This window comes from Pleurodeles waltl, chromosome 11 (assembly GCF_031143425.1).
Source record: "Pleurodeles waltl isolate 20211129_DDA chromosome 11, aPleWal1.hap1.20221129, whole genome shotgun sequence".
Lineage (NCBI taxonomy): Eukaryota > Metazoa > Chordata > Amphibia > Caudata > Salamandridae > Pleurodeles > Pleurodeles waltl.
In genome coordinates, this window is record NC_090450.1 from 137,742,451 (window position 1) to 137,768,924 (window position 26,474).

General features: G+C 42.6%; 1 protein-coding gene across 5 annotated transcripts in view; it reads left to right on the forward strand.

The window, feature by feature from the left end:
• Positions 1–26,474, forward strand: part of VEPH1 (ventricular zone expressed PH domain containing 1) — a 1,200,547-nt gene that overhangs the window by 8,281 nt on the left and 1,165,792 nt on the right. For 3 of the 5 annotated variants that reach the window (XM_069213278.1, XM_069213279.1, XM_069213283.1), the window contains exon 2: positions 17,271–17,538. In XM_069213278.1, coding sequence (XP_069069379.1) covers positions 17,401–17,538 — 138 coding nt within the window. In that variant the 5' untranslated portion in view covers positions 17,271–17,400. Of the gene's footprint in view, positions 1–17,270; positions 17,539–24,981; positions 25,037–26,474 lie in introns of those variants that run through there. The other 2 variants (XM_069213280.1, XM_069213281.1) reach the window with 1 other exon arrangement.

Genomic DNA, 26,474 nt, shown 5'->3' on the forward strand with positions numbered 1-26,474 from the left:
GACCAGTAGGACTGCAAGATTGGTTTCTGCACTAACCCCATTTTGAACATAAGGCCCCCAAAAATCTTCAACTCCTCCAGCAAAGTGGGAGTCCACTAGCGTGCCCTACAATGGGGCCCTAGACTGGCCTTTATGCTCCCTCAGAAATTGTTTGGCACCTAAATTTGTTTACTGCACAATTTGCTCAAGGAAGTCAACATCCAAAAAGAGATAGACGTAGTCAATTGGCAAAAAGTTGGCCGTATTGACTTTACAACCAGCGTCACCAGTGAAAGGCAGAATTTGGGGCTGAACTAAATTGCGGGGCTGCCAAGAGAGCTCTATGCTTGGCGCCGCATGCGCCTGCTCTCTGGGTTGGTCTAACCTGCTACTGTTGTCCTACTGCACAGACTGTGCTCCTGAACGTCAATTCTCCAAAATGCCAGGGGTAGCAAAAGTGACATCACACACCACTTGACCTTTACTTTTACTCACACACACGCTTACACACACACACACACACACACACACACTTTTACAGATTCACTCACACGAACGGACTCTCACCCGCAAACACCATTCAGTTAAAAATATGTTTACTTACCTCAAATGCCAGTGAGGGTCATATTCCAGCTAATTGTACTCCATTCTTTATTACACTAAGAATGAATAATACATTATTATTCGCTGGGAATCGCTGGGAGAGGAGTCGCCGGATGAGACTCCGCCAACTGAAAAATCACTTCCAGATTCTGCGCCATTGTCCTCTCCCTCAGATGCTGTCTCAGTACCTGCTGTCCCAGTCCCTGAACCAGCCTCAGAGCTGTCCTCTATAGCCTGAGTTAGGGCTTGAGCAGCAGTCATCCAACAAGATGACATCTCTGCTGCTGGCATACAATCCTACGTAGAAGGCAGACATGTTGTTCGCAAAATGTTAGTGGGTCTGTGATTGTGGGTGATGTGTGCAACAGTTAATAACATCGGCCACCTTACCATCTCTTCTTCCCTCAATCAGCAGGTTCTCCAAAGACACAAAAAAAACAATAAAGGCACACTATTACTTCACCATGCCACATACCCATCATCACTACCTTTAGCACTGGTGGCGCCCTGTGCGACAATCATTTTTGGCTCTCCCCCTCCCACGACCTCCTCCTTGAATTCCATCACTACCACCTGGCAAAACTGCCCCTCATCTCTCCATAGCCCCTCTCTCACTGGAAACTGCTGGCTTTCCTAATCCACTTAGCTATCCACTTAAAATTCAAATCTGTACTTTGCAGCCGGCATATTAACTCTCTGCGCTACTTGATGGCATCAAAACTGATCCTAGACAAAAGTCCTATATCTCTCTCTCTAGCAGGAACATAATCACAAGAGTTATCTTGACATAGATAGATAGATAGATATCTCCTATAGCAATACCTTTCTTTATATATAGTCTCTTGATATATATATATATATATATATATATGTTCAAACAAAAGGGCAATGGCGACGCACTCCGTTAAGATTCCAAATTCAATTAAGGAGTTTATTCAGCGCAATAAAATATTATTGCGCTAAATAAACTCCTTAATTGGATTTGGAATCTTAACGGAGTGCGGTGCCATTGTCCTTTTGTTTGAACTTATTATAGTGGGTTCGGTCAGCCCTTGAGCCTCGCACCAGCTGAGGAGCGCGTCGCTACAATTGACTGCATTGCTTTGTATATATATATATATATATATATATATATTTATATATCTTTTTAATATATCTGTGGTTTCCCTGGGGGCCAATCGCAGCCCCCAGAGAAACCACACATGTATAAAAAAAGTGATCCCCATAGATACATATATAGAGAGATTTCTCTCTCGCGCGCTCTCGCTCTCTCTCTCTATATATATATTTATAGAAGAAAAAAAAATATATATATATATATGTATATATATATATATATATATATACATATATATATATATATTTTGCGCAAATCACATTGAGAAAGGCAAAGAATGCTGAAACGCGTCTGTGGCGCAATAAATTGGATCTAAAGTACCCGTGAGTGCTCCATTTTCTCTTCTTGCTTTAAATAAATAATGTGCTGCCACTTGCACATAATGGATGCACCCGTCAAGAGTTCGGCATTTTCTAGTGGACTTTGGTGAGGAATATATATATATACACATATACCATATACACACACATATATGGAGAGAGTCTCTCTCTAAAAATATATATATATTTGTTGATCATGTTTTTTTTATAGCTGTGTTGTTTCCCTGGAGGCTGATCGCGGCCCCCAGGGAAGCCACACATCTGTTAAAAAAATGAGCCCCCACAGGGGGTCGGCCCTCCTGCTCACAGTCTGATCCACTGTCAATATATATTTTTCGTTTTTTGGGGTGATCTCGGACCCCCTGCACAAGAACAACATTTAAAGTAAATAATCCCCCCCTCAGGGGGGGCCACTTCCACCAGGGCCGACCCCCCCAGAAGACATCTAGTGGGGTTTCCCGGCCGTGGATCTCAGTGCAGCCGCGTTCCATGGCCAGATAACCCTTTCATGAAGGCCTCGTTTGAAAGGGGAGATTCTCCCCTTTCAAAGGAGGCCTCCCTGAAAGCTGGGGAGGCTGTTTTCAGCCTATTTTCCCCACAGGAGTTGAGCATGGTCTTACCTGCTGCTTCTTCGGCCTAATGAGAAAAACTGTGATGTCAGCACGGTTCACGGCTCGCGGCATGCTGACCTCACAGATGGGTGGGAGGCGATAGGGGAGAGACACGGAAGCTCTTCCAAATCACCCCTAGGGGTTTTAAAAAAAATAAAGCACTCTCTGGGGACGGCCAATGACCGTCAGATGCACCAGGGAGAGTGTGCGTGTGATGGCCATTGGCCGTCAGGCACACCACAGGGGTAAATGCTCACTTTACATGGCATTTATAGAGCTCTTCTGCACATTTGACAGCATTAATAGGTCTAAATTATGGGAGATCCTGCTTAAACTGGGCATACAGAAAGGATTATTGAATTTCCTGTTGCCTTTACATTAAGATCTCTCAGCTTCAGTACCCTTCAGGAAAAAGGGGAATGCACAAATTCCTTTGGGCAGGCACACAGGGACCAACAAGGTTGTGTTTGAACCACATTTTATTATATATTATATATTAATGGCCTCAAAGCAGGCTTGTTGAATGTAGGTCAAGTCATGCCAGTTGTTAAAAACAGGCCCGTACCTGTACTGCGGGCGACACAGTTTTAATGGCCAGACCATCTAATGGTTTAAAGAATTTACCTAGCTCCTTTCTGCTTTTCATGGAGCAGTTAAATTTAGAAACAAACTTCACCAAAACTTTTATGATGGACTGGGGCTCAAAAAATCTGAAGCCCTGTTGCTACACAGTTTAATAGTAAACGCACTGAGAGGACCTTCACTTCCAATACTTCGGTGTGGCCTTTGTCTATAGTTGCTCATGGGGTTCTTGTCTCTCCTCCAGGAAATTGCACTTTGCACAGTCTGTGGGTATTTTTTTATTAAACCTGGCCACTAATATAGGCAAAAAAATAATTACCGCATTATTGGAAATTGACAAGATTAAGGGCCACATGTATACACATTTTCCCATATACATAGAATGGGTAAAAACCTTTGATACATCTGGCCCTAAATGTTTTCCAATCCTGATGTTTGGGGTGGGAATTTGGGGCTATGCTAGCAATAGTACATTACAGGTGGAAGTGAATCATGTATGTCGCTGTCTTCTGGATTTCCTTATGAACAGCTCATATTTTGCAATTCATCAGGAGCTAGGACTAGAATTTGTAGTGGGTCTCTAAATGGTGAAATGAGCATGCAATTGTGAACAGAGCAATAAAAGAAGCCTGTCTCTCCCGTGACTTCGGCCTCACCATTCCTTGGATTCATTATATAAAAGTCACTATTGAGAGAGTGGGCAGACCCTCAATATTTTTTTCCCCCGCTGGTATAAATTCTAATCATAAGAACTGGCTTATCCAAATCTTTATCAATGTTAGACGTGTGCAGCGAAAGAGGGTGCAACTCACGAAACTGATCAACAGAGAATATGTGCTGATACAAACCACTGTAGCTATGGAACCCTCTCTTGAGCAAGTTACTCAGAACTGGGAACGATTGCTTTTGACCAGGTTAAGGATGGGCATGATAAGATGGCAACTATGTTTTCCCTTGGGTCAAGACAATACTGAGCCTCTATGCTGCTGTCCCTGTGAATACATTTTTCTGCCAACTCTGCTTCATTGTTTTGTTTTTGTACGTTTCAGCTGCCCTTTTTCAGACTTGAAGGAATTTAGGCCCATATATATGGGAGGTTTGTGTCACCTTAGCGCCATTTATTTTGGCACTAAAGCGGCGCTAACCTAACTCCATATTTATACTTTGACGCTAGACCCGTCTAGCGTCAAAGTTATGGATTTAGCGCCACTTTTAGGAAGCGCCAACCCATCTTGCATCAATGAGATGACTTCCTAAAAATGGCGCAACCCCCCCCAGTATCATATTTAACTCCCAACGTAGAAACGACACACAACTGGGAGGCAGGATTAAATAATGGCGCTAAGCCCGTTTAGCACCATCACTTAACGCAAGGTCAGACCTGGCGTTAAAGTGCAGGTAGGCCCATTTCCACTTTTAGGAAGCGCCAACCCATCTTGCATCAATGAGATGACTTCCTAAAAATGGCGCTACCCCCCCCAGTATCATATTTAACTCCCGACGCAGAAACGACGCACAACTGGGTGGCGGGATTAAATAATGGCGCTAAGCCCGTTTAGCACCATCACTTAACGCAAGGTCAGACCAGGCGTTAAAGTGCAGGTAGGCCCATTTCCATGGGGTAACACCATGGATTGGGCAAAAAGATGCCCACCCCAAGCCCCAGCAACACCACTACCCACACCACAGGACACTTCAGGAGGAGGGAGCCCATCCCAGGTAAGTTGCAGGTAAGTGTATGTGCGTAAGTGTTTGTGCCATTGGGGACCCTTACATGGGGCCCCCTGCCTGGCACTGGGTATGTAGGGCTTGCCCAGGGGACACTGGTCCCCTGTGGTGGGCTGGGCAATGGGCTAGGGGTAATGACTCCTGTCTATACTTAGACAGGAGTCATTTTTTGCCTGCTTGGGCATCAAAAAATTATGCTATGCTGAATAGCAGCAAACTTTTTGCCGCTAACCAGCCTAACGTCATTTCTGACCTACTAGCACCATTTCCCCTAATGCCATCCCTCACCGGCTAGCATCCTTTTTTGAGACGCTAGCCATTCCTTAGCGCCATCTTGCATCATTTATTTCTTGCAGCTTGGCTGGACAGAGGGGGCTGCTGCAGTTATTGTCTATCCTTCAAATGGATTTAAGTTTTTAAAGATGTTCGTTTATTATTATTTTTATGAATGAATAAAGACTATTGAATGACTAAAATCAATAATTTGGAAACAGCATTACAATGGCAACACCATTTTCAAACAGAGATGCATACAGTTGTTATAGTGCTAAGCTGATGAAGATTAGGATGGTATAGGTGCATTTAACATATTGAAGTGGCGCTCTTATAATGGGGAGTGTTTGTTGCCATGCATGCCAGCCTGACAATTCCTGCGTGGGCGATGAGCCTCCATAGGTCATGGTACGAAAAAGTGTCACAAATGGGAGATAAAAAGAAGGCTGCAAGAGTTAGCTGAAGGGGCAGGGGTGGCTGTAAATGGACTGAAGAGGCCAGAGATGGCTTCAGGATTTCGCTGCCGTAGTATTGGTAATTATTATTTAATTGCAGTAGTCGCGTGTTTCAGGGGAGAGCTTTGAGTACCAGCACGTTTTTATTTACAAATTAAGCACTGGCTTATATACATGTGTTGAACTATTGGCTTGCACTAATAACAGGCTTGATTTCATTTATTGTTTACCGGGTGAAGGGATACAAAGCCAGTAGTTGGAGTTCTGTCATGGTTATTGGTTTAGATCTTGTTTTGTCAACCGTGGGCAATCCTGGGCCTTCTCCTGTGCTATAAACCTATTTTTACTTTGGCGCTTTTCTGGCACAAAGAGATGTTTGATAAGGACAGGATTCTAGCAAAGAGCCAGGAAGCAACGTGCAACAGTGTCACAAGTGTCAAAGTACTGACCTCTGACCCGCATATTCCCACTCTGCCACTACCACCACAATGATAAAACAGTAAGAGAGACTACTCACACTGGACACAAGTCATCAGGGAGTAACCAGAGTCTTATCCCGTGTGTGATCTGTGGCAGTGATTGCTGTTGAATGCCACCAGCGTTTATCTTTGGGGACCAAGACACTTTGCAACCTCATGCACTGGCCCAGTCTGCTGCTGCTTTAATGTAGAGAGGCCCTTGGAGATTTACATAGGCCAAGACATGTATTGCTTCTTGATAATTCGCAGTCCTCAGTGATCACACAGTGAGTGAAGATTGAATATAAACATATGCAATGTATGGACCAAAAAGTGTTTTATTGTTGCTTGCATTGCTTTAGCCAGAAATATTGAGATAACAGAAGAGTATGTTAACAAATGGTTCTAACTGATTTGGTCATGGATGGTTACGGTAAATCAATTCAAAGGGACATATTTAAAAGAAACTAGTGCAACAATCCTGATGTGCTACTTTTCTTGCGTCGCCCTGTGCCCCTCCTAATGACTCCATGAATGTGCCTTATTTACAATACAGCGTACCATGGCGCACGTCAGGACAGTAGTGTTAAAAATGTTGACGCTATTGTAGCGATTTGCAGGTTTAGCTCAACGTGAAGGGAGGCCAATTGAAAACAATGTCAGCATCACTTTAACGCCTGCCTCAGGCAGGTGTTAAAGATGACGCAGTGAAAACTTGTAAATTTCACTGCACCATTTTTACAGGCCTCTCTGCGTGGGAACGTCCCCCTTGCATACATTATGCCTGGTGCAGGCATAATGTGGCACAATGCATGCATTGCGCCACTTTGTAAATATGGCGCAGGAAAATGGCCTCCTTAACGCCACATTAGAGTAAAAAAAATGATGCTATTGTGGCACAAAGGACTTGTAAATATGCCCCATAGTATCATAATGATCTCCACCTACAGGTGCAAAGTTCTCAGTTGTAAATTTACAATTGCAAATCCTGCTTTTGGAGGCTCCGTTTCTTATTTGAGGAGATGGACACATGTAAGTCTATACTTCGGTGTAAATCTACACTCAGAAATGGTGAGTAGTAAAAAGGTGTAGAATTACACTAAGGTTTAGTAGTAAAAATAGTCATAAGTAAATATGCACGCATACATTTACCTTAGCGAATAGGCCTCAAAATGTTTTTCTTTTTCCTTTTGTTACTTCTATTTGTCGGCTAGAGATGCAGAGTGCATAAGCATGTGTCCCCATATGGTGTAAATATTTTCACACTCTAGAGAATTTAGAAGGATTGAAATCATATGTATTTTTTGAACTCTTTATATTCCTTCGATAGTTGGAAAATGGCTGGCAAACTTCACATGTCTTAGTCTTTCCTTCCATGGTGGAGTGTCAGGTTAGCGTGGAAAGTGCTTTGGCACTGTAGGTATAGCTGAGTGGCAATAGCATGGAATCACTTGCTGCATACAGTTACAGTATGAAAAATACTCATAATTATCAGGTGGCCCGTTGTCCAGCCTGTCCTGTTTATTTTTCTAGAATGCACTTTGCCTGCTGGGAATTTTGACACATACTTACATTGCCAAATGTGGAACTACAAGATCTAAATTGCAGTGTGTTTTTGGTCAAAGTGTCTGACTTGCTGAAAGCATCATACATTACAGTGGCAACTGTCAACATCCACAAAGCAGCAGCACCATTTTCATGCTGTCCTGCGCACAGTGGACAAAAGCAGTAGGATTCAGGTGCTTAAAATGCAGGGGGTATAAAACAATAGAGCGCAAGTCAGAATCTTAAATTAATTATTAGGTGCCATATTTTGAGAGGAGGGATGACCATTATTACCTCTAAATAATTTTACTCACTGTGCAACAATAGAATTTGTGTATGCTTTCCTTTTCTGCATACAGATTTGAAAGTACCTGTTTACTAATTCTGGAGGTATGTTGTGGTATTTCAATTTTTTTAACGTTTAGTGGCATAGGGATACATGTTCGTCTGCAGCTCCTAACAGGTGGCAAATTATAGCATGAGCCAATTTTTGTGTGAAATGACAAATTAGAAATTTATAACAAAACGACAGGGGCGGCTCCTTACCAATGTGCAAGGAACAACACCCCACTAGCTCAGAGCCAGCAGCTGAAAAATAAAATTACATTTTATTATCATTTTATTTTTCAGGTGCTAGCTCTGAGCTAGCATGTGCGGGGAGGGGCGGGGCTGGGCCATGGAAGTGGAGAGGAGGAGTGGATTGAGTGCCCCTAGATGCGCATGCCAGTTTGGCTGTCCGTCTTAGGCCAGCCAAACTGACATGATCACTTAGGTTTCTTCATTCCGGCTGTGTTGCACAGCCGGGATGGAGAACAGCACAGACTACAGTGCAATGTCTGAGCTGCAGCTTAAGCCACTCAGACAAATTCTGAGGCTGCTTTCAAGCTAAGTATAGAATGAGAGCAGCGGCAGGATTGCATGGCGAGCCTATGCTGGTGTACCAGGGACTGGTGGGACACCAACACCATCGGGAGAGCAATGAGGTGGTCGGTGGCAGACAGGTATGTTTTTTAAAATTAATTTTTTATTTTATTGTTCGCCCCTGTCCCCCACACCCCTTGAGATTAGTAGCACCTGCCACTGCAAAATGATATAACTGATTCACGTACTTCATTGAACGTTAAAAAGCCATGGAACAAGAGTTATAGCTTTAATATCGTATGTGAACTTAAAGAGTAAAATCTGCTTCAAACTACAAATAAATACATCTGTGAATAATATTCTGATCGAGGTTTAGAAGAAATATTATTACAATAACAACCGATGTGATTTGTGCAGTTTAGGTACTTCTACCGAAAAGATGGTGTTTTGATGTTTCTGAATTTTGAGACATCTTTGAAGTTTGTATACTCTGTTATGAACTTCGGCTACTAGTCAGAAATATCAACACAATGCAGTACTCTTTCCTTTTACTAGAGGTCATTAGTGACATCTTAAGGATTTGTGCAGCCTTGGGCAAAATCATATTTTGGGCTCCCCTGGTTGAAACACCTTTGAATGTATTTCCCCTCACTGGTTCATTCAAGCCTGTGTGATTCTAAATATTATTGGGTTATATGTTAAAACTTCAGAAATTGGGGCACTGAAGTACAGTGCACAGCTCAAACGTCCTGTAGTCCTCCAGCCAAATAGTATAAAAAGAAAACTTGACAAACAATTGATGAAGCTATCTCTTTTTGAGCCTGTTCTAGATTTTTTTTTTTTTTTTTTTTACAAACGACAACAGTTTATGTGTACTTAAGTGTCTAACCGCTTGTTACTCCCATTGAAGAAAAGCATACTAAGGGTGACTTGGTAGATATTTGGTGGACTATTGCGTAATATTATGCCAGATACCTGTTTTTCAAAAGCACCCCGTTTCATTGCTGCTATGCTTGCTGCAAACAGGAACATCAAGTGCTGCTCTAGGATTTTGTACCATAATTCATTATAATTGTATTTTCATTTTTCTTCCCCTGCCTTGATTCTCTTCTCTTGATATTTATGTACTTCTCTGGCTATGCAGTTACCTGTTGCTCTGCCGAGTAAGAAACATTGGCTGTAGAAAGATACAGGGTAGGGACAGAGACATAAAGAGAAGGGCATAGATAGAGAGACATGAAATAGAAGCAGATGTGGGAGTGGAGACACATACTTAAAGAAAGATGTATGAGCTAGGGAAAGACATAAAGTATATAGTGAAAGGTGAGCTAGAAAGGAGGAAAGCTAAAGAGAGGTAGAAAGCAGAAGATTTAGGTATCAGATGAGAGGTAGAGAAACAGTTAAGGATTTAGATTGAGGCAGAGAGAGCTAAAGATAGGGATAAGGAAATGTAGAGAGAAAACAGAGGACAGCAATACTCTGAGGGGTGAGGGTGGAGAGAGGTAAAGGCAGCAAGAGATAGCGGCATACAGATAGAAAGACCTACGGAAAGACAAAGAGAAGCAAGGTAGAGAGAACAACATGAGAAGAGGAATAGAAAGACAGTAGTGAGGAAGAGAGAAAGGTAGAGAGGGTGGAAGGTTAGAAAGAGGAATGTGGTGTAGAGCAAAAACAGAAGTTGGGAGACATGTGAAATAAAGAAAGGGAGGTGAGGTTAATACAGATCTAGAGGTAGAGGAATAGAGGAATAGAGGTTTACAGAAACAACCAAGATATTTAGAGAGATGGAACAAAGAAGTAAAAATGGAGAAAAGGGGGGTGAAGAGGCAGGTAGTGAATTAATGGGAAACTAAATTGAGAGTTTAAGTAGTCAGATAGTGAGAAATCTGTGTAGTAGAAAGGTAACATAGAGAGGTGAGTGGGAGTGGTGAGGTAGGATAATAGCTGAGAGTGGTAGTGAGAGGGATAAAGTAGTAGAGGAATGGACATGGAGGTGTAGGATGAAGGAAAGTTATAATTGGGGTTGTGTGAGAAGTGAAGTAGATAGATAAAAGGTAGAGGGAGGTCAAATGGGAAAAGAGAAGTGGGGTACAGAGAGAGGGATGCGGTACATAGATAGTCAAGGTACAGATAGGGGATTGAGATTGATAGATATAGAGGTAGGCACAGAGAGTGATAGAAAAGCAAAGTCATGAGAAGGAGGTAGAAGAGATGTAGGAGATTGCGGTATATTGGATATATTGAGAGAGGGGAGGTAAACAGAGGTGGATTAGAGAAATCTGAGTTCAAGAGAGAGGCTATAGGTACATAGACCTGTAGGGATAGCGAGAGTGGTTAAAGGAGAGGGGTAAGATAGAAGAGTTGTGGTTAATTAAGGTGAGAGAAATGACACAGACATATTATTAAGAAGCTGGTTTTCTGAGCATGGTTGTTGTGGCAGAATGTTTAATGTTACCATTCCCTTGACCGGGGGCTCTTGGAAGATCACGTCCCTGTCTACTTCCCCCCTGCTTTAAAACACATTTGAAGGTCATTTGCTGAAGTACAAAGAAGTAATACTTTTTTTAATGAAAAAACTCCTCTTAGGCACTCACTCAATACGACCTGGTAGGTGGAAGGATAAATGTAGACCACACTCTTGGGATTCCGGCACCCAAATCACGGTATTATGAGTTATTTTCCCAGGAATAACGAGTCCAAGTCCAAGTTTTTCGCTCTTCAGAAAGATAAATCAGGCACATATGGGCACCCTGCTTGGAGCCGGTTGTAAAGGGGTGTGGCAGCTATTTTCAGAGCCAATGTACAGGTGGCAGGGTAGACATAACAGGTGGTCGGAGAACCGAGGAAAGTATTTGCAGCCCACCCTCCCACTTCTGCATTAGGAGGGGAAGTAGGGGGTGGGGAACCTATAGCAGTGCACAAGGCTCTGGATCTGATATTTTTTGACCCAGTAATGCCAGGCATATAAACATCAGAGGAATACTTCTCTGTGACATTTGTAATGAGAGCTAAGTGGTCTAAGACCCAGCGTCAGTGTGTAAACCCATCTACTTATAGGTTGCAATTGAAAAAGGAGAAGCTGCGTTCTTCTCAATGAAGCTGAGATCCATGCTGTGCTGGAAGCTCCGCCCCTCCGAGGAAAGCAATGGACCATGCTGCGTTATTAATTTATTCTGTAATGCCAAGTTATGTGCAACGCTACATGATGACAACATACCACATGTGTATTCATTAATGAGAACACCAAGCATTGCTTCAATATAATATTAAGGGTGGGGGAACTCCCAAGTACCCGTGGAGCATATGTTGATAGCCATAGTCCTTTGTAAAACTTTATATTCTTTGAAGACATGCATTGTGTTCGAAATTTGGTCTCTATTATGCAGAGGGTTACACCATGCCCAAGTAGGGACCACAATTCTAGTCCGGGCAGGCAGAAACACAGCCTAGATTAACTTGTGATCACCCTCTGGTAGCTTGACACAGCGCAGGCATGCCTAAATTAGAAGGCAATGTGTGAAGTATTTGTGCAACACTTAATTACAGTAACACAGTGAAGGACACTACAAAAAAGACTCAACACCAGGTTAGAACAATAGAGAGTATTTATCTTATTAAAACAAGGCTCAAACAACAAAAATCCAATAAATAGATTAGAGATATGCAATTTTAAAGATTTAGGTGAATATAGCGCATAGAAGCCAAAAGCGACAATGGTGGTTATCTGGTCACTGTTGCCTGTGACAAAGTCACAAGTTCAGAACTACCGCAATGGAGAACAGGCCAGCTACAGAGACCCAATGGGGCCCAGTGAACACCATACCTAAATCCTGGTGGGCGATCTGTGTGGCATTGCTTTGAGAGGCTTCGCATCATCTGGCGTTGGTTGCGAGAAGATTAGCACCACGGCTTTGCGGGGCTTGGCGCTGCTTTGCCTTGACCCTGGGAAGCTGTGCGGTGAGTTTTGCAGGGTTTCGCATTGTTTCATGGTTGTTCTGATGAAACCCACAAAAGGCAGAGCACCCTAGGCCCACTTCCAAGGATGCAGGACTCGGGTGGCACCACGTGACAGAGTAGACTCGCAGTGGCAGAGTTGAGGTGCTGTAGCAGGTTAGTTGCATCAGTCTTTGATGCCCCTGAGACTGCAGAAGAACAGAGGCTAAACCTACAAGCCCTTGGAGATTCTTGGGTTCAAAAATGTAGAGAGCAAGTCTAGTCCCTCTCACTGCAGGACAGAAGCAGCAGGCAGCAGGCCAACACAGCAGAGCAAACAGCAAAGTGGCAGCCCCTCCTACAGCAGCAGCAGCAGTAGGCCAACACAGCAGAGCAAGTAGCAAAGTGTCAGTCTCTTCTACAACAGCAGCAGTAGGCCAACATAGCAATGAAGTTGCAGAGTGGCAGTCCTTTCTGGCAACACAGTAGTCCTTCTTCCTGGCAGGGAGGCCTTGGTTCTAGTAGAATCTGAGTTTGTTGGGTTTGGGGTCCAGTATTTATACTTTGATGCCCTGGTTCTGGAAGGTGAGAAAAACTTCCAACACATACTTTGAAATGTACAGATTCCCTTCCTCCCCATCCTAGCTCCAAGCTGGCTAGAGTGACAATACAGGGTCCTTAACCCTATTGTGGGTGGATGGGACAAGTCTGTTCAGGTGTAAGTGAGACAGTGCTAACCTCTGCCCCCCCATCAAGCCAGTTCATGTCCCATTATGGCCCATCAAGTCACACCTAAACTCCCATTGTGTGTGGCTGTCTAGAAGGAATGCACAAAGCCCAGCTGTCACCCAACCCAGACATGTTTTCAGAAGTAGTCAGAGGCACAGAATGGTTGAAGTATGAAAATGCCAACTTTCTAAGAGTGGCATTTTCAGACTTACAATTTAAAATCTGACTTTACCATAAGTTGTGATTTTAAATTGTGAGCCCAGAGACACCAAACTCCACATTTCTATCTATCTCCATTTGGGAGCTATACTTAAAAGATGTTTTAAGGTAATCCCAATGTTATCCTATGGAAGAGATGGGCCTTGCAATAGCAAAAAACAATTTTAGCCGTTTTGAATACCTGGACATGTTAAACTTAAAAGTACATGTCCAATTTTTTTAATACACTGCACCCTGCCCTTGGGGCTAAATAGGGCCTAGTGACTTACACGTAATAAAGAAAGGAAGGTTTGGGCTTGGCAAGTGGGCACACTTACCAGGTCGAAATGGCAGTTTGAACTGCACACACAGACTCTGCAGTGGCAGGACTGAGACATGTTTGAAAGGCTACTGTAGTGGGTGGCACAATAGGTGTTGCAGGCCCACTAGTAGCATTTAATTTACAGGCCCAGGGAACATATAGTGCACTTTACTAGGGGCTTACAAGTAAACTTAATATCCCAAACAGGTGTAAACCAATTATTCCATGTTTAGAGGAGAGAGCACATGTACTTTCATCACTGTTTAGCAGTAATAAAGTGCCAAGATTCCTGAAACCAACAAAAACTGGGTCAGAAAAAGAGAAGGAAGAAGGTAAAAAGTTTGAGGATGACCTTGCAGAAAGGGTCATTTCGCATAGGCTGCAGGAGCCTTATAAGAGTCTAGTTAGAGAAGTAACAAAATGCTTAAAGTTCACTCTTTGGTGTGGCGCAGAGAATAGAATCACATGCATTTACTGTTCCTCTACATGGATCTATGTGTGTGTCTTTGTGGCATATAAACATGAGGCATCAAAGCTGAGGAGAAGTAAAGTAGGCACTCTGAAATACACCCTAAAGGAACAGTAGTGACCACCCCTACAAATTTCATCATTTTGGAAAAGGTTTTGATGAATGACTGATAACATTGTGAACTCACAGCTTAATATTTGAAAATGACACACCAAGTCCAGGTGCCAGGTCCCCAATGCAGGTCTCCTGTCCAGCTCCACATGCTGCAATGCCTTCCTGCGGCTCCATGCCTGCCTTAACTTCTTCTGTGTTCACTTCTGCGCTGTGGTCTCTCGCTACCTTTTCCCTCATTGCTTTCTGTTTTGGGCCAGCTTTCTTGTGCCTTTCTGCTTTGTGCCCACTTTCAACTTTGTGCTCGCTTTTCGCTTTGTGCCCACTTTCTGTTTTTTGCCAGTTTTCTGCTTTCAGCCCTTTCTCTGCTTTTCTGCACTTTGCTTTCTCTCTACTTTTTTACTGCTGCCTGCTTTCTGTCCACCTCCTGCTTTTTCTCATTCCCCTCTCTCTCTACTCTCTCCACTCCTTCCCTTTCTACCTCGCTTCCTGCCTCTTCCCTCCTCCCGACACCCAGCACACCCCAGGACCTACTTGATGGAGGCCACAGTGCAGACGCCAACAGCACACAAAAGGCAAGCCCATCCGGGCCTGTCCCCCCTGGACTGCACCCAGCACCAGGAACCCTGGCCCTCCACCCACCCACAGCTACACCACCAAGGATCGCCTGGCCCTGGTTCCCGGACGCTGCAACAGAAACTACTGCACTTCCTTCTCCCGAGCTACCAAAGGACTCTTCACCTGCTGCCACTGCCACTTCTCCTGCAACACAGCACCACCAGTGTGCACAATATCCCGCGCCACACCCACCTGGAAGACCACAAACTACCCAGAGCCACTCCAGTGTATACTGGTCAAAGCCCGATCCCTCTGCAAGCACGCCATGGAAATCTGGGAAACCATCACCTAACCTGCCACAACCCATCCTCAAACCCCAAAATAGCCACCGCTACACCTGACAGCTGCAAGATGATACACTGGGACAGCACCAACACTGTGGAGTCATTGCCATAATCTTCAAGAAAACTATCAGATGCATCACCACCGACTACATTTTCATTCTGAGCTGCAACTTAACCGGCCAAGTTTTATGAACACAGAAACATGCAGTGTTTGTGTGTTTGGCGGGGCTCCTCTGAAAACAATGATTTACCAAAGTGAGGAAACTCCAGGAAAATGCTGCTGGATTGCACAATTTATAAATAATGAAGATAGGAAACACTAATCATTAATAGCTTCACTTAATATGTTTGACTATTTCTTTAAACATGTTTGATCGCATTAGTGAACATTTTCTCATTACCCCCCTATTTTTCTACAGTGGTTTGCTATGGCTCTCTCTCCACCAGAGGAATCATAGAGTTGTTGCGTTGTTAGTTCGCCGTGCATGACAGTGCCACCAAAAGTGGCCAACAGGAGCAAGCACACAGGTCATTCACTCTCCTAAGAATGCCATTCACTTCATGTGAGCTGCTAATAGCAAACAACTGGCTTCGGGCCCTAGACAATGCTGCTGCTTGTGCTACACACGAGCGGTGTGGTTATGGAAGATTGACTTCGTCCAGCCCTTGCCAGACCGGTTCTGTGAAGAGAGAAACTAGCACTGTTTATGCTCATGCTATGTTTGATATGTGCGAGAGTACAACTTGCATTGATGATGCTTGTACTGTGTGTGAGTGTGCAGAAGCATGTCTTTATGTTTGTAAAGAAGCTTATGTTGCTAATGTATGTGCTGCTGTTTTCTGTACCAGTTTTGTGCGGTTAAGGAAACTGTTTTTTTGCTAGCAGTGTGTGTAAGTGTGTTGGGGGATTGTGTGTGTGTAGCATCTAATATACTCAGGTGCTGTATTTGGTGTGTGTGCGCACACGTATACGTTTTCATTACATGATAGGAGCTTGTACAGTTACTGGCCATGGTGCACCTAGCTTGTGCATGTTAGTGATACTCAAAGTTTTAACTTCATAAAACCCAAACTACTGACTTTAGGAATAGCTGTCTGTCTTACTATGGTCTGAAGTTGTGCTGGTTAAACACCTGGGGGCAGTGCTGGTTAAACACCTGGGGGCAGCGCCACTTTCTCTGCGCCCCTTAACGCCCCTTCGACCGCCACCATGTGTGCACCGTATTCAAAATACGGCGCAAGATGGCGCAGGGTAGGGGGCAATAGCATCATTTTTCATGACGCTATTATTGTACTCTGCAGGAGTAGCACCAAAATGTTGGTGCTACTCCTGCAGAGTATATAGGGACCCTTTGTAAATAATGGAAGCCCCTTTTTAACGCTTGCTCAGAGCAAGCGTTAAAAGTGACGAAAAAAATGGCAAAATGAAATCTTATAGAGATTCTTGCGACATTTTTTGACACCCCCCTAACAGGGGAACGCCCCCTTTGCATTCATTATGCCTGGTGCAGGCATAATGTAGTGCAGAGGGTTACAGAGTGGTGCAATGCACGCATTGCTCCACTCTGTAAATAAGGCGCCGGGATTTCGGTCTCGTTGGGCCACATTAATGTAAAAAATAATGACACTAATGTGGCACAAGGTGGCGCTAGGAGATTATAAATATACCCCTTTGTTTTTCTCAATAATCATGACTCTGATACCACATTCATAATTTATGTCCATGTTTTTCTTGTTTGGTAATCATTGTAGAACGTAGTGGTAAATTAATAGGAGCAAAAAAAAACAACCAGTAAATAGGCCACAGTAAATTGGCTGATTCTAACTGTAGTTCAAGGGGTCTATTTAGCATACACAATATTATCCCAGTCTAATGACTTGGAGCCTTATTTATCAATTGGTCGATGGGATGCTGCTTCACGAACGTGGGAGATTTTCCTTTCACATTAGTACAAGTGTATTATATTAGATCCATCAAAACCAGAAAGCCATTACATGACCGTTTGTTATGCATTGTCAAAGTTTTGTTCTGCATACTGCATGACTCCTAATGTAAGAAACGTGTTTGTTTCAGATCATGGCCGAAAAACCATCACAACCCTCCAGGAACATCTGCAAAACTCTGAAGACAACCTAATCCATGAATACCTGTTATTTGCCTTGACTACCGAACACATAGTCCTTGGCAGTGGCAGACATCAAGCATGCATCAGCTCTTCGGACTGGTGTTGGGACAAAAAGACCTGTCACGGGCAGGAGATCTATTTTCTTTAGACGATACTGAGATTGAAGCTAGTCTTTCAGAAGCTCTAGAACAAATTAAGCACATTTCTTCATCTTCAGTAAGTAACACTAAGAGACAGATCATACACAAGTGAGATAAGCCGGTCAATGTGTACAGTAAAATGTATGTATTTATCTGAAATTCATGATATGGTGGTAATTTATGAAAAAAAGGTAATGCTTCTGTCTGTTTGGTTTATCTTCCTTAGTCTAAGGTTTCCCATTTCAGAATACACATAAACAGGAAAAGATGCTCACATTGTAAGGAATAAACAGTAGTATTAAAAAGAGTAGCTCCAAATTCAGATGTGTTTGCTCAAGGAGATGGTCTGTTTGCTAGGATGATCGGAGTAAAACTTTGAACATTTCTGTTGTGTTAAATTATAACTTCTCATAAAACATAAATAGCTCTACCGATGTAAGGTTAGACACTACAATTTACCTTTCCTGGTAACATAAGATATTATATTAATGAACAAAATCAGAAATAACAATTTAAATGTTATGAGTTGAATGGAGCAAAATTTGAGAACACCATTTCACAGTACAGTGAAGAGCATCCATTAAGAATGTAATGACCAAATTGTAATGAGTGCAGCAAAATGGAGCACAAACTAAACATTGACAATTTACTGGTTACAAATTGGTGAAAGAACCAAGCAAACAGAAGCAATGCTGATAATGCCTTATGAGATGTCATTGAATATGAAACTGTAATTTGTGGGTCACAAATGTACTCCATCTTTCATGAAAATGATCCCCTCCTAGTAAATGGTACTCTCTCAACGTGGCACGTAGTCCGTTGCCAGTGAGGTAGATGAGAGGGCCTTCGCTGACTAAGAAGCCAAGCAGACCACTCACCAAGACCCTCTCAGTCAAAAATAAAAGAAGCCAGATTCTTAGCTACCTCTCATGACATAGTGAGACCTAAGCATGCTTCAGACAGTTCTCTTGATGCATCAGGGACTAGGACTCTAAACTTGATTACCTAAAATATTGTTGCAACCCACCTCCATTTTCTAACCATTTCTTAAACTGAATGCAGAGATTGGTACGCCAGAATAGTGAAATGGCTATGTAGATACATGGAGGAAAGAGATCACAAAAGATCATCCAATAAGTAATATTTCAAATGATCAAAATTGAAAAGTTCTGGCGAAGCAAATTTCTTCACTATCAAGCACCGAAAAAGTAGGGTAGATGTTTGTGACTTTGAATCTCTTCAGAGGGTTGTATGATGGCACCACAATGCTGTCAGAACGACTGCGTTGTTTCCACGAATGCCTTTACCACGCATGCCTTTACAACGATTTTTGGATGTAAAGGCATGCCTATTAAAGGCATGCGTGGAAACAGCATACATGGTTGTCGCATGCCACCCCCAACCCTAAAAACAAAAGTATCCCGACCCCCCCACCCTTAAAAACCACCCCAATATCCCCCCTACCCAGCCGGAGTCCTAAAACCAACCCCCACCCCCAACAAAAAAAACAACCCAACCCTTAACAACAAAATTACCCCGACCCCGCTAAAACAGAAGTACCCCTGCCACCCACCTTTAAAAACTACCCTGATACCCCCACCCACCCTGAGCTCTATAACTGACCCCACCCCCAAAAATACAACAACCCAACCCCTAAAAACAAAATTACTCTGAACCCCGCCCCGCCCCTAAAAACAGAAGTACCCCGACTCCCCACCTTTAAAAACTACCTCAATACCCCCACCCACCCTGAGCCCTAAAACCTCCCCCCACCCTAAACTAAAAATACCCAACCCCTAAAACCAAAATTACCTCAAACCCCCACCCAGGCCCCTAAAAACCCAACCCCCTACCTGCCCTGAGTACAAAATTACCCAACCCCCTACCCCCACCCCTAAAAACCCACCCCCCACCTGCCCTGAATAAAAAATTACTGCAACCCCCCACCCTGCCCCTAAAATCCCGACCCCTCACCACCCTAAATACAAAATTACCCCGTCCCCCTACTCCTAAAAACCCGACCGCCCTAAATACAAAATTACCCCGACCCCCCACCCCAATAACCCGCCCCCACCCGCCCTATATACAAAATTACCACAACCCCCACCCCTAAAAACCCGACCCACCCTAAATACAAAATTACCCCGACACCCACCCCTAAAAACCTGCTCCCCACCCGCCCTAAAAACATAATTACCCTAACTCCCCCAAATACAAAATTAACCTGACCCCCCACCCGCCCCTAAAACCCGACCCCCCACATGCCCTAAATAAAAAATTATCGCGACCCCCTGCCCCTAAAATCCCGACACACCCATCCCACTAAATACAAAATTACCCCGACCCCCACCCCTAAAAACAAAATAACCCTGACCCCCCCCACCCGTGCCTTAAAAACCATAGTACCTACCCCCCACCCTGCCCCTTAAAAAAACAACAAGATCCTAACCACCCCAACCCCTTCACCTGACTGCGTCCTCTCCCGATGGATCTTCCTTTTTCTCTGCCTTAACCAAGCATGTGTATTGTTCAGCACATGTGTGGTTAAGGCAGAGAAAACGGCCTGCATTGTTCAGGCAAGCGCCGTTCCGCTTGCGTGAACAATGCAGGCGTGGTTCTGGACGCGTTGTTCCGGATCTTTCCATCTTAAGAAAGGTCAGTTTACTCCCATGTACGCATGTCAACCTTTGGTGTGTACTTCTTTTCACACATTACAAGGCGGTCAGAGCCTGCAGTCCTCAGATTGATTCAGGTTTTTACATTTGGGACTTTTGTGGGATGCTCTGATGGGATTCTGAAGAACCCAAACAATTTGATTTGAACTTAGTAGTTCACATTTAGCAAATACTGTTGTTGTTCTGTGAGCTTTGGTAGCAGTCGGGTTGGCAATGCTGAAATGTGTTATACAAGATTAATATTCAAGAAGAATTTGATTTTTTTCAGAAAAGTATATTAAATACGTAATAAACATACTCTCTGATGGTGATCAGCGTCCAGTAAAGAATCCAATAATGTCATTCATTACGCTGTTTTAAAAAGTGTGGAGGATGTGTATACGTATTGTACATTTCCAAGTAAGTGTTGGGCTCAAAACCAGAATGAGATGCAAGGTGTGGTCTAATGCTGATAGAGTAAGCATAGAAAGGTTTATGCCATTTTTCCCAATAAAAAGAAAGAGGGGAACTGAGAGGCCAAATATTTCTGTGGAAGGTATTAATGGTGGAGGATTGTGATCTTTGAATCTGGGGGTGCATAAGATTTTTTCTTAATTCCAACAAGCAAGCTAGCAAAAAATATGAGACTGACTTCCAAGAGCGTTTGTGAAGGTTTCCCCCCCATGAAAAGTTTGAAAAAAATGGGGCCCAATAGTGCATTTTGAAACATCATTTGCCAAAATTGCAAAAAAGCTATAATCTCTAAAAAGGCACATATTTCCTGTCGTTTTATGGCGATTATTCCTATTGTTTTAGGACGTGTTTCTATTGTTTGTATAGAGAATGTATCTATTTGTGCATACCTCTCAGGTGTTTCTCTTTAGAAGGCACAGTCCCAATTCTTCTTAAATGGTCAACTTTAAAATCAATTGCTCCCGATGTATTTTTAGTCTAAATAAGGGCCTGTTCCTCTTTGTCAGGCCCTCTTTTTAACTATCTAAAATCATGATTTATGCTTTCCTATGCTTGTAGAAGGAAGGAGTGGAATGCAAGATAAATACACCCAAGCTCCTTATTCTTAATTTGAGAAAGGAAAGAAGAAAGCTATATGGATACCCAAGACAAAGGTATATTGTAACACATCTTGTTGCAAGAGCAAGTCAATGTTACTTCTTTTGTCAGCCACCGAAGTACGGAAGGTTGCATTAGATCTGTTGCGATTCAAACCTGCTATCCAGGGGTTATAGAAAGATTCCAACAGTAGGGACATTAAACATGTCACCTATCAAACTAGGGTTGCAACCTGTGACATGGAGGGTGCACACAGATATGTGCACCATGTCTATTGTTACCCTTTAGAAGTCTTATTCGATTAGATGACCTGATTGCAACATACATAGCTCTGCAGCAGTTAAATTAACTTGGGCAATTTTCTGAAAATGGTAACAGCAAAATGCAGGTTACGCGCACACACACACACACCTTTTAATATGTGGTTGCTTCTTCTGAACTATACCACTAGCATTGAAATCTGAGAAATAAGGGTTAGACCCAGATGTATGCAAAAGGTGCATTAACAAATTGAGATATCTTAAGAAAGCTTAAACCTGCTTTCATAATGTGTGCCCTTGAGCTGTGAAAGTGGGTCTAGAACTTGTGAGATGTAGGTTGCAACTAGATCACTGCAGAATGTGTGTAACTCACTGTCTTTTTTCACAAGCATTTTTGGTGGGCTATTTAGAGTTCAGCAGACAAGATAATCCACCACAAATGGTCCTCACTCCACTGAGAGTCGGGGGAATTGTCCTGTTTCTGTGGGCAGAGGCCCTGCTGGCTCCGCTAGCAGAAATCTTCCAGGACAGGCCCCAGACATCAGGCCATCAGCCTAGGTATTCTATTTAGAGTGGATGTTCTCAGATACATATTTCTTATTCCAGACCACCAAAAACTGGGACAGTCCAGAACAGGAAAAAATAAAAGCGATGTCCGAGACCCTGGAGAAAACTCCTGCTTTGGACTTTATATTTGAACAACAAAAATGATTGTAGAGAAGCCATATGAAACATTGCTGCCACTCAACAAACTCGACCTACGAGGAGCTGCCAGTTACAACTATTCATCTGACAGCATGGAGGGCTTTGTCAGTAAAACAAAGATCTCCAAATATGACGAGCTGCAGTGCACCAGACCAGTGGAGTACATGCCCACCAAACCCTAAGTGACCCCTCAGTTTGCTCCAAACAGGACACCAAGCACTCCATGTTTCTATAAAATTGGAAAGCTTCTTTCTATTCATTCTGAAAAGTGCAGTTTATTTGCAAATCAAAAATCTGATGAAATAGAAAAACTTTGCATAGCAGATTTGTTTGTTTGTCAGGACACCATATACAGAAATACTGTAAATATAGATATTGTATAATAAATATCGTTTTCAAACTATCCAATTGAATTGGATGTCATTAACTCCAATCGGTGATACTTTTGTAAATTATATTTACGAGATAATATTTATGTCTGAAAATATTCTGACTACGATATGTGGTACCATACCAGCACATTGAAACTGAATTATCTCATGCTAACAGGTGGTGCTACGTTAAGCCAACCCATTGGTGATAAATGTATCTATTTGGGAAGGATAACATTCACTATTCAAGGTTCTACACTGTGAACCTGCAGGTTATGAAATATTGGCCCCAATTATATTCAACAGCTGAGCACCGCCTCTAAGGAAATGACATGCATTCATTTACTCTTGAAATGCATTAAGTAAAAAGTAAATCTGAGAGTGCTGTGGGGCATTCAGCACTATCACATCAGTGCATATTTAAATGCATAAATTAGATACACTATCAGAACTCTGTAGATGTCTCACTAGCGTGATACTCACATGCATCAGTAGAGGTGACATGTAGGAGCTCTTCGGATCCCTCACTCCCATGATAACGGTGCAGGTCAGGGTTGAGGTGTCCAGTAAGAGCTCTTTAGTTAGATATGCACTTGTATTATAATACATGGTGCAGGTATGAATATCAGCGATTTCTGAACTCTCTGCCTTTATTTCAGCACCAGAATAGCAGATCTTGCTGGCATTCAGTACAGACGTTAGCTGTGAAAGCTCAGCAGTGGTCTCCCTTCTGGTATGATAGTTCATACCAAAAATCAATAAAGCCTTTTATTATAAGAGCTCTCTTGATGTCTCAGTACTGAGAAAGGCGTGCATACCAGAGGAGAGGACCACCGTAGAGTGTGAAAGCTGAGTCCTTCCAGTCCAGTGCACTGGAAGGGTCAGGAGAGAAGTAAGCCTTGAGGGCTCTGCAGATGTCTCATTTCTGGTGTAACAGTGGAAGGATTTTGTGAAAGCTTGTGGACTACTCACTACTAACATAGCCTCGCAAGGGACACTTCAAGTACACTGTAAAAGTGCCGTTGCAATTGCAATTTTGAAGCCTGCTGATACTTCATACACAGGTTGTCTAGGCCAGTCAACTCCTGTACCCTGTATATTTTCAAAACCATTCCTCCAATCTTCAAGCTCTTGTTCCCCTCTGGTCCGTTTTTCCAGAAAACATCCATGTGTGGCTATTTCTAGCAGTCCAGCCATGTGTGGCAAACCTACTCTCGGCTCAAAGCCTCTCCTCAAACAGCAACTGAATAAAACATCCATGTTTTAAATAAAAAGAAAGAGAATGCTGGGAGGCTTGTAGGTATATCAATTATGTTTCCTATTTTGTGGCTTTATCACAATATAGGTCTTGCTCATTTTCTCTAGTGGGGTCCATGGTTGGAGTTCTCAGATATCTCAATTCAATACATGAATAACCAATCCAATTCGTGATACTTACAGTCCTGATTTTATAATAGTATAAACAAAGCTACACATTTCAGAGTGAACAGAAGACACCCCTGCATTGCTTCAGCTACTCAGTTCATAGACCCGGGCAATTTGAGAGCCCTGTATGGAGAACAGTACAGATTCCAAGTCTGTTGCACTTTCTGTTTGGGAGCCCACTCATCACTAAAAGCTATGTATTATGAACTATGTAAGGACAATGCCCAGAACTGCAAGCATCTCATGGATGAGGTGTGGGGCCCTACCGCAGTGTGGATACGACAGCCTTTGCCTCACTCTCTGAAGTGGATGTAACTAGTGGACGTCAATGATTCTAATTGAGGTTGGAATTTATTTCTTCCATTTCGAATTCAGTAAAAAAACTTTCAAAGATTATTTTTGTTATACAGTAGTTTTCGGTGGTATTAAAAGTGACCTTTTGCATTAAAAAGTTCCAGAGGTCCAATGTATGTCACAAAAGAGGTCCTTGTATGGAACTATGAACATATTTTATAAACAAAGAAACAAAAGAAAAAGAGATCAAATGAGTAACACAGCCTAAAATCAGGAATATTTTTACTATGCACATTGTAATGGTAAATGTCTATGTTTTTTTTTTTAAAAGACCAGTTTCTGCTGTTTGCTGATTAAGGGAGCATCCCAATGCTATGCAGAAACAATACTCAAATATACATATATAGATATAAAGATAATCAAACTGTCATCAGTTTTGCCACCCAGGATTTCTATTTGAGGATGCTGGGCAGAGCCCCTTAGTAATAGTTCTCACTTCATTCAACATCATCTCCACAATGAGCACCATCAAGAATGTCAGTGTATTTCTTCACGGCCGTACAACCACTTGTGGGACCTCACATCTTCATGACCTGTTGTCCCATTCCTCGTATCCATGTAAATTCTCTACGGATATGTTTCTCTGGGAGTGGATATTTACAATTGCGAGTCACAATTCTAATCATCACATAACTCATATGAACTCCCTTCCATTTTATCTGATTATTTACAGTTGCCGCGCTCCATCACGCCAGTGGCCTAGCAGGGACACAATGGGCCCGAGTGAAAACAAGGTAAATAGCCCCTTTGACTATTGTTGGGTTAGGAAAATACATCAATTTTCATGATCCTATGAGTGCTGCATAGTTCTGGGCTCCTGTGTCACTGCACAATCTGCACCAATGGCAGCCACGCCCCTGAGTAACGCTTTCGCTACTACACCGATCGTTCTTTTCAATACAACTCAGAGGAGGTCTAGGCTCATCACCCCTACTCGCTGACAGTCCAGTGGCAGGTGTGATACTTGAGCTAAAATACACTTGAAGATGGCATTTCATAAATAAGCCCAAGAGAAATTATGAACATGGGAAATGACAGTAAAAGATAATAATTTAACATTTCGCCAATTTAAGACAAACGTGAAGGATTACATTTGCATGAATAGGAATGCAGCTAGATCACATAGTGCCTTCACTCATATTGAGAGCCAGTAAAACCTAAACCCATTTTCATATATGCTAAAACAATTCTTTGCATGAGAAAATATATTTACATTTGCACATAAAACACTGGTGATTGAAGCTGATGATCTGTTTCTTAAATTTCATAGTAGAAAACTAAAATATAAATGGCACCTGGGCTGCGGTTAGGTTACTTCAAAGACACTAGGGCAACTGGTAAAATATGATCCCCATGCAAATTAAGGTGAAGTTTAGAAACAATACGAAGTTGTTTTATGAAATGGTGGTTGCCGCTCAATGTTGATCAGGTTAGAGATGAAACAAAAAGGGGTCATAACTTACTATTGAGTTATAATGGTTTCTCCCTTACGGCTGTGGGACCCCAAATACATTTTACAAAGCATTATTTGCACATAGGTGAATGAGGAAAGAATGCAATGGAGGCTGCTTGAAAAAAAAGACCAACGTTTTTTCAAATTATGTACTTATTTGTAGGGAAAGCAGAAACATGATGCAAGAAAAGATAATGACTGAGTATCTTGCATGGTTTATATTGCATAATCATTCACAGAGATTCATGTGAACTATGAGATAAGCTTGCCTTGATGTTCCTCTTGAGTGGAATAAATGTTTATAGATATAATGTTAGTTATAAAATCTATAGTTGACATACCATTAAACTAAGGGTCTAAAGGAACAGATAGGTGATGGAATGAGAGGTGTCCAAAACGCCTTCATAATTCATTTATGAGGCACGTTGTAACTACTTTCAGGTATTTAGGAAACTAAAATAATTCTGGGGTGAGACCGGATTCTTTCCATCTAAGAGACCATCTATATGAGTCATGAAATCAGGAGCATGTTAGACGGAGCCTTTAAAAGCAGACATTAGGCTATCCTTCATCCTCCATTAAAAAAACTGGTTTCTGGTTTCTAGTTTCTAGTGCTAGCTAGATTGAAAGTTATGATTGGTCCTGAGCGGGGTCTGAAACTAACTCACTGCTGTGAGGATGGTTCTTAGAGGCAAAACAGGTTGGCAGAGGATCACCTG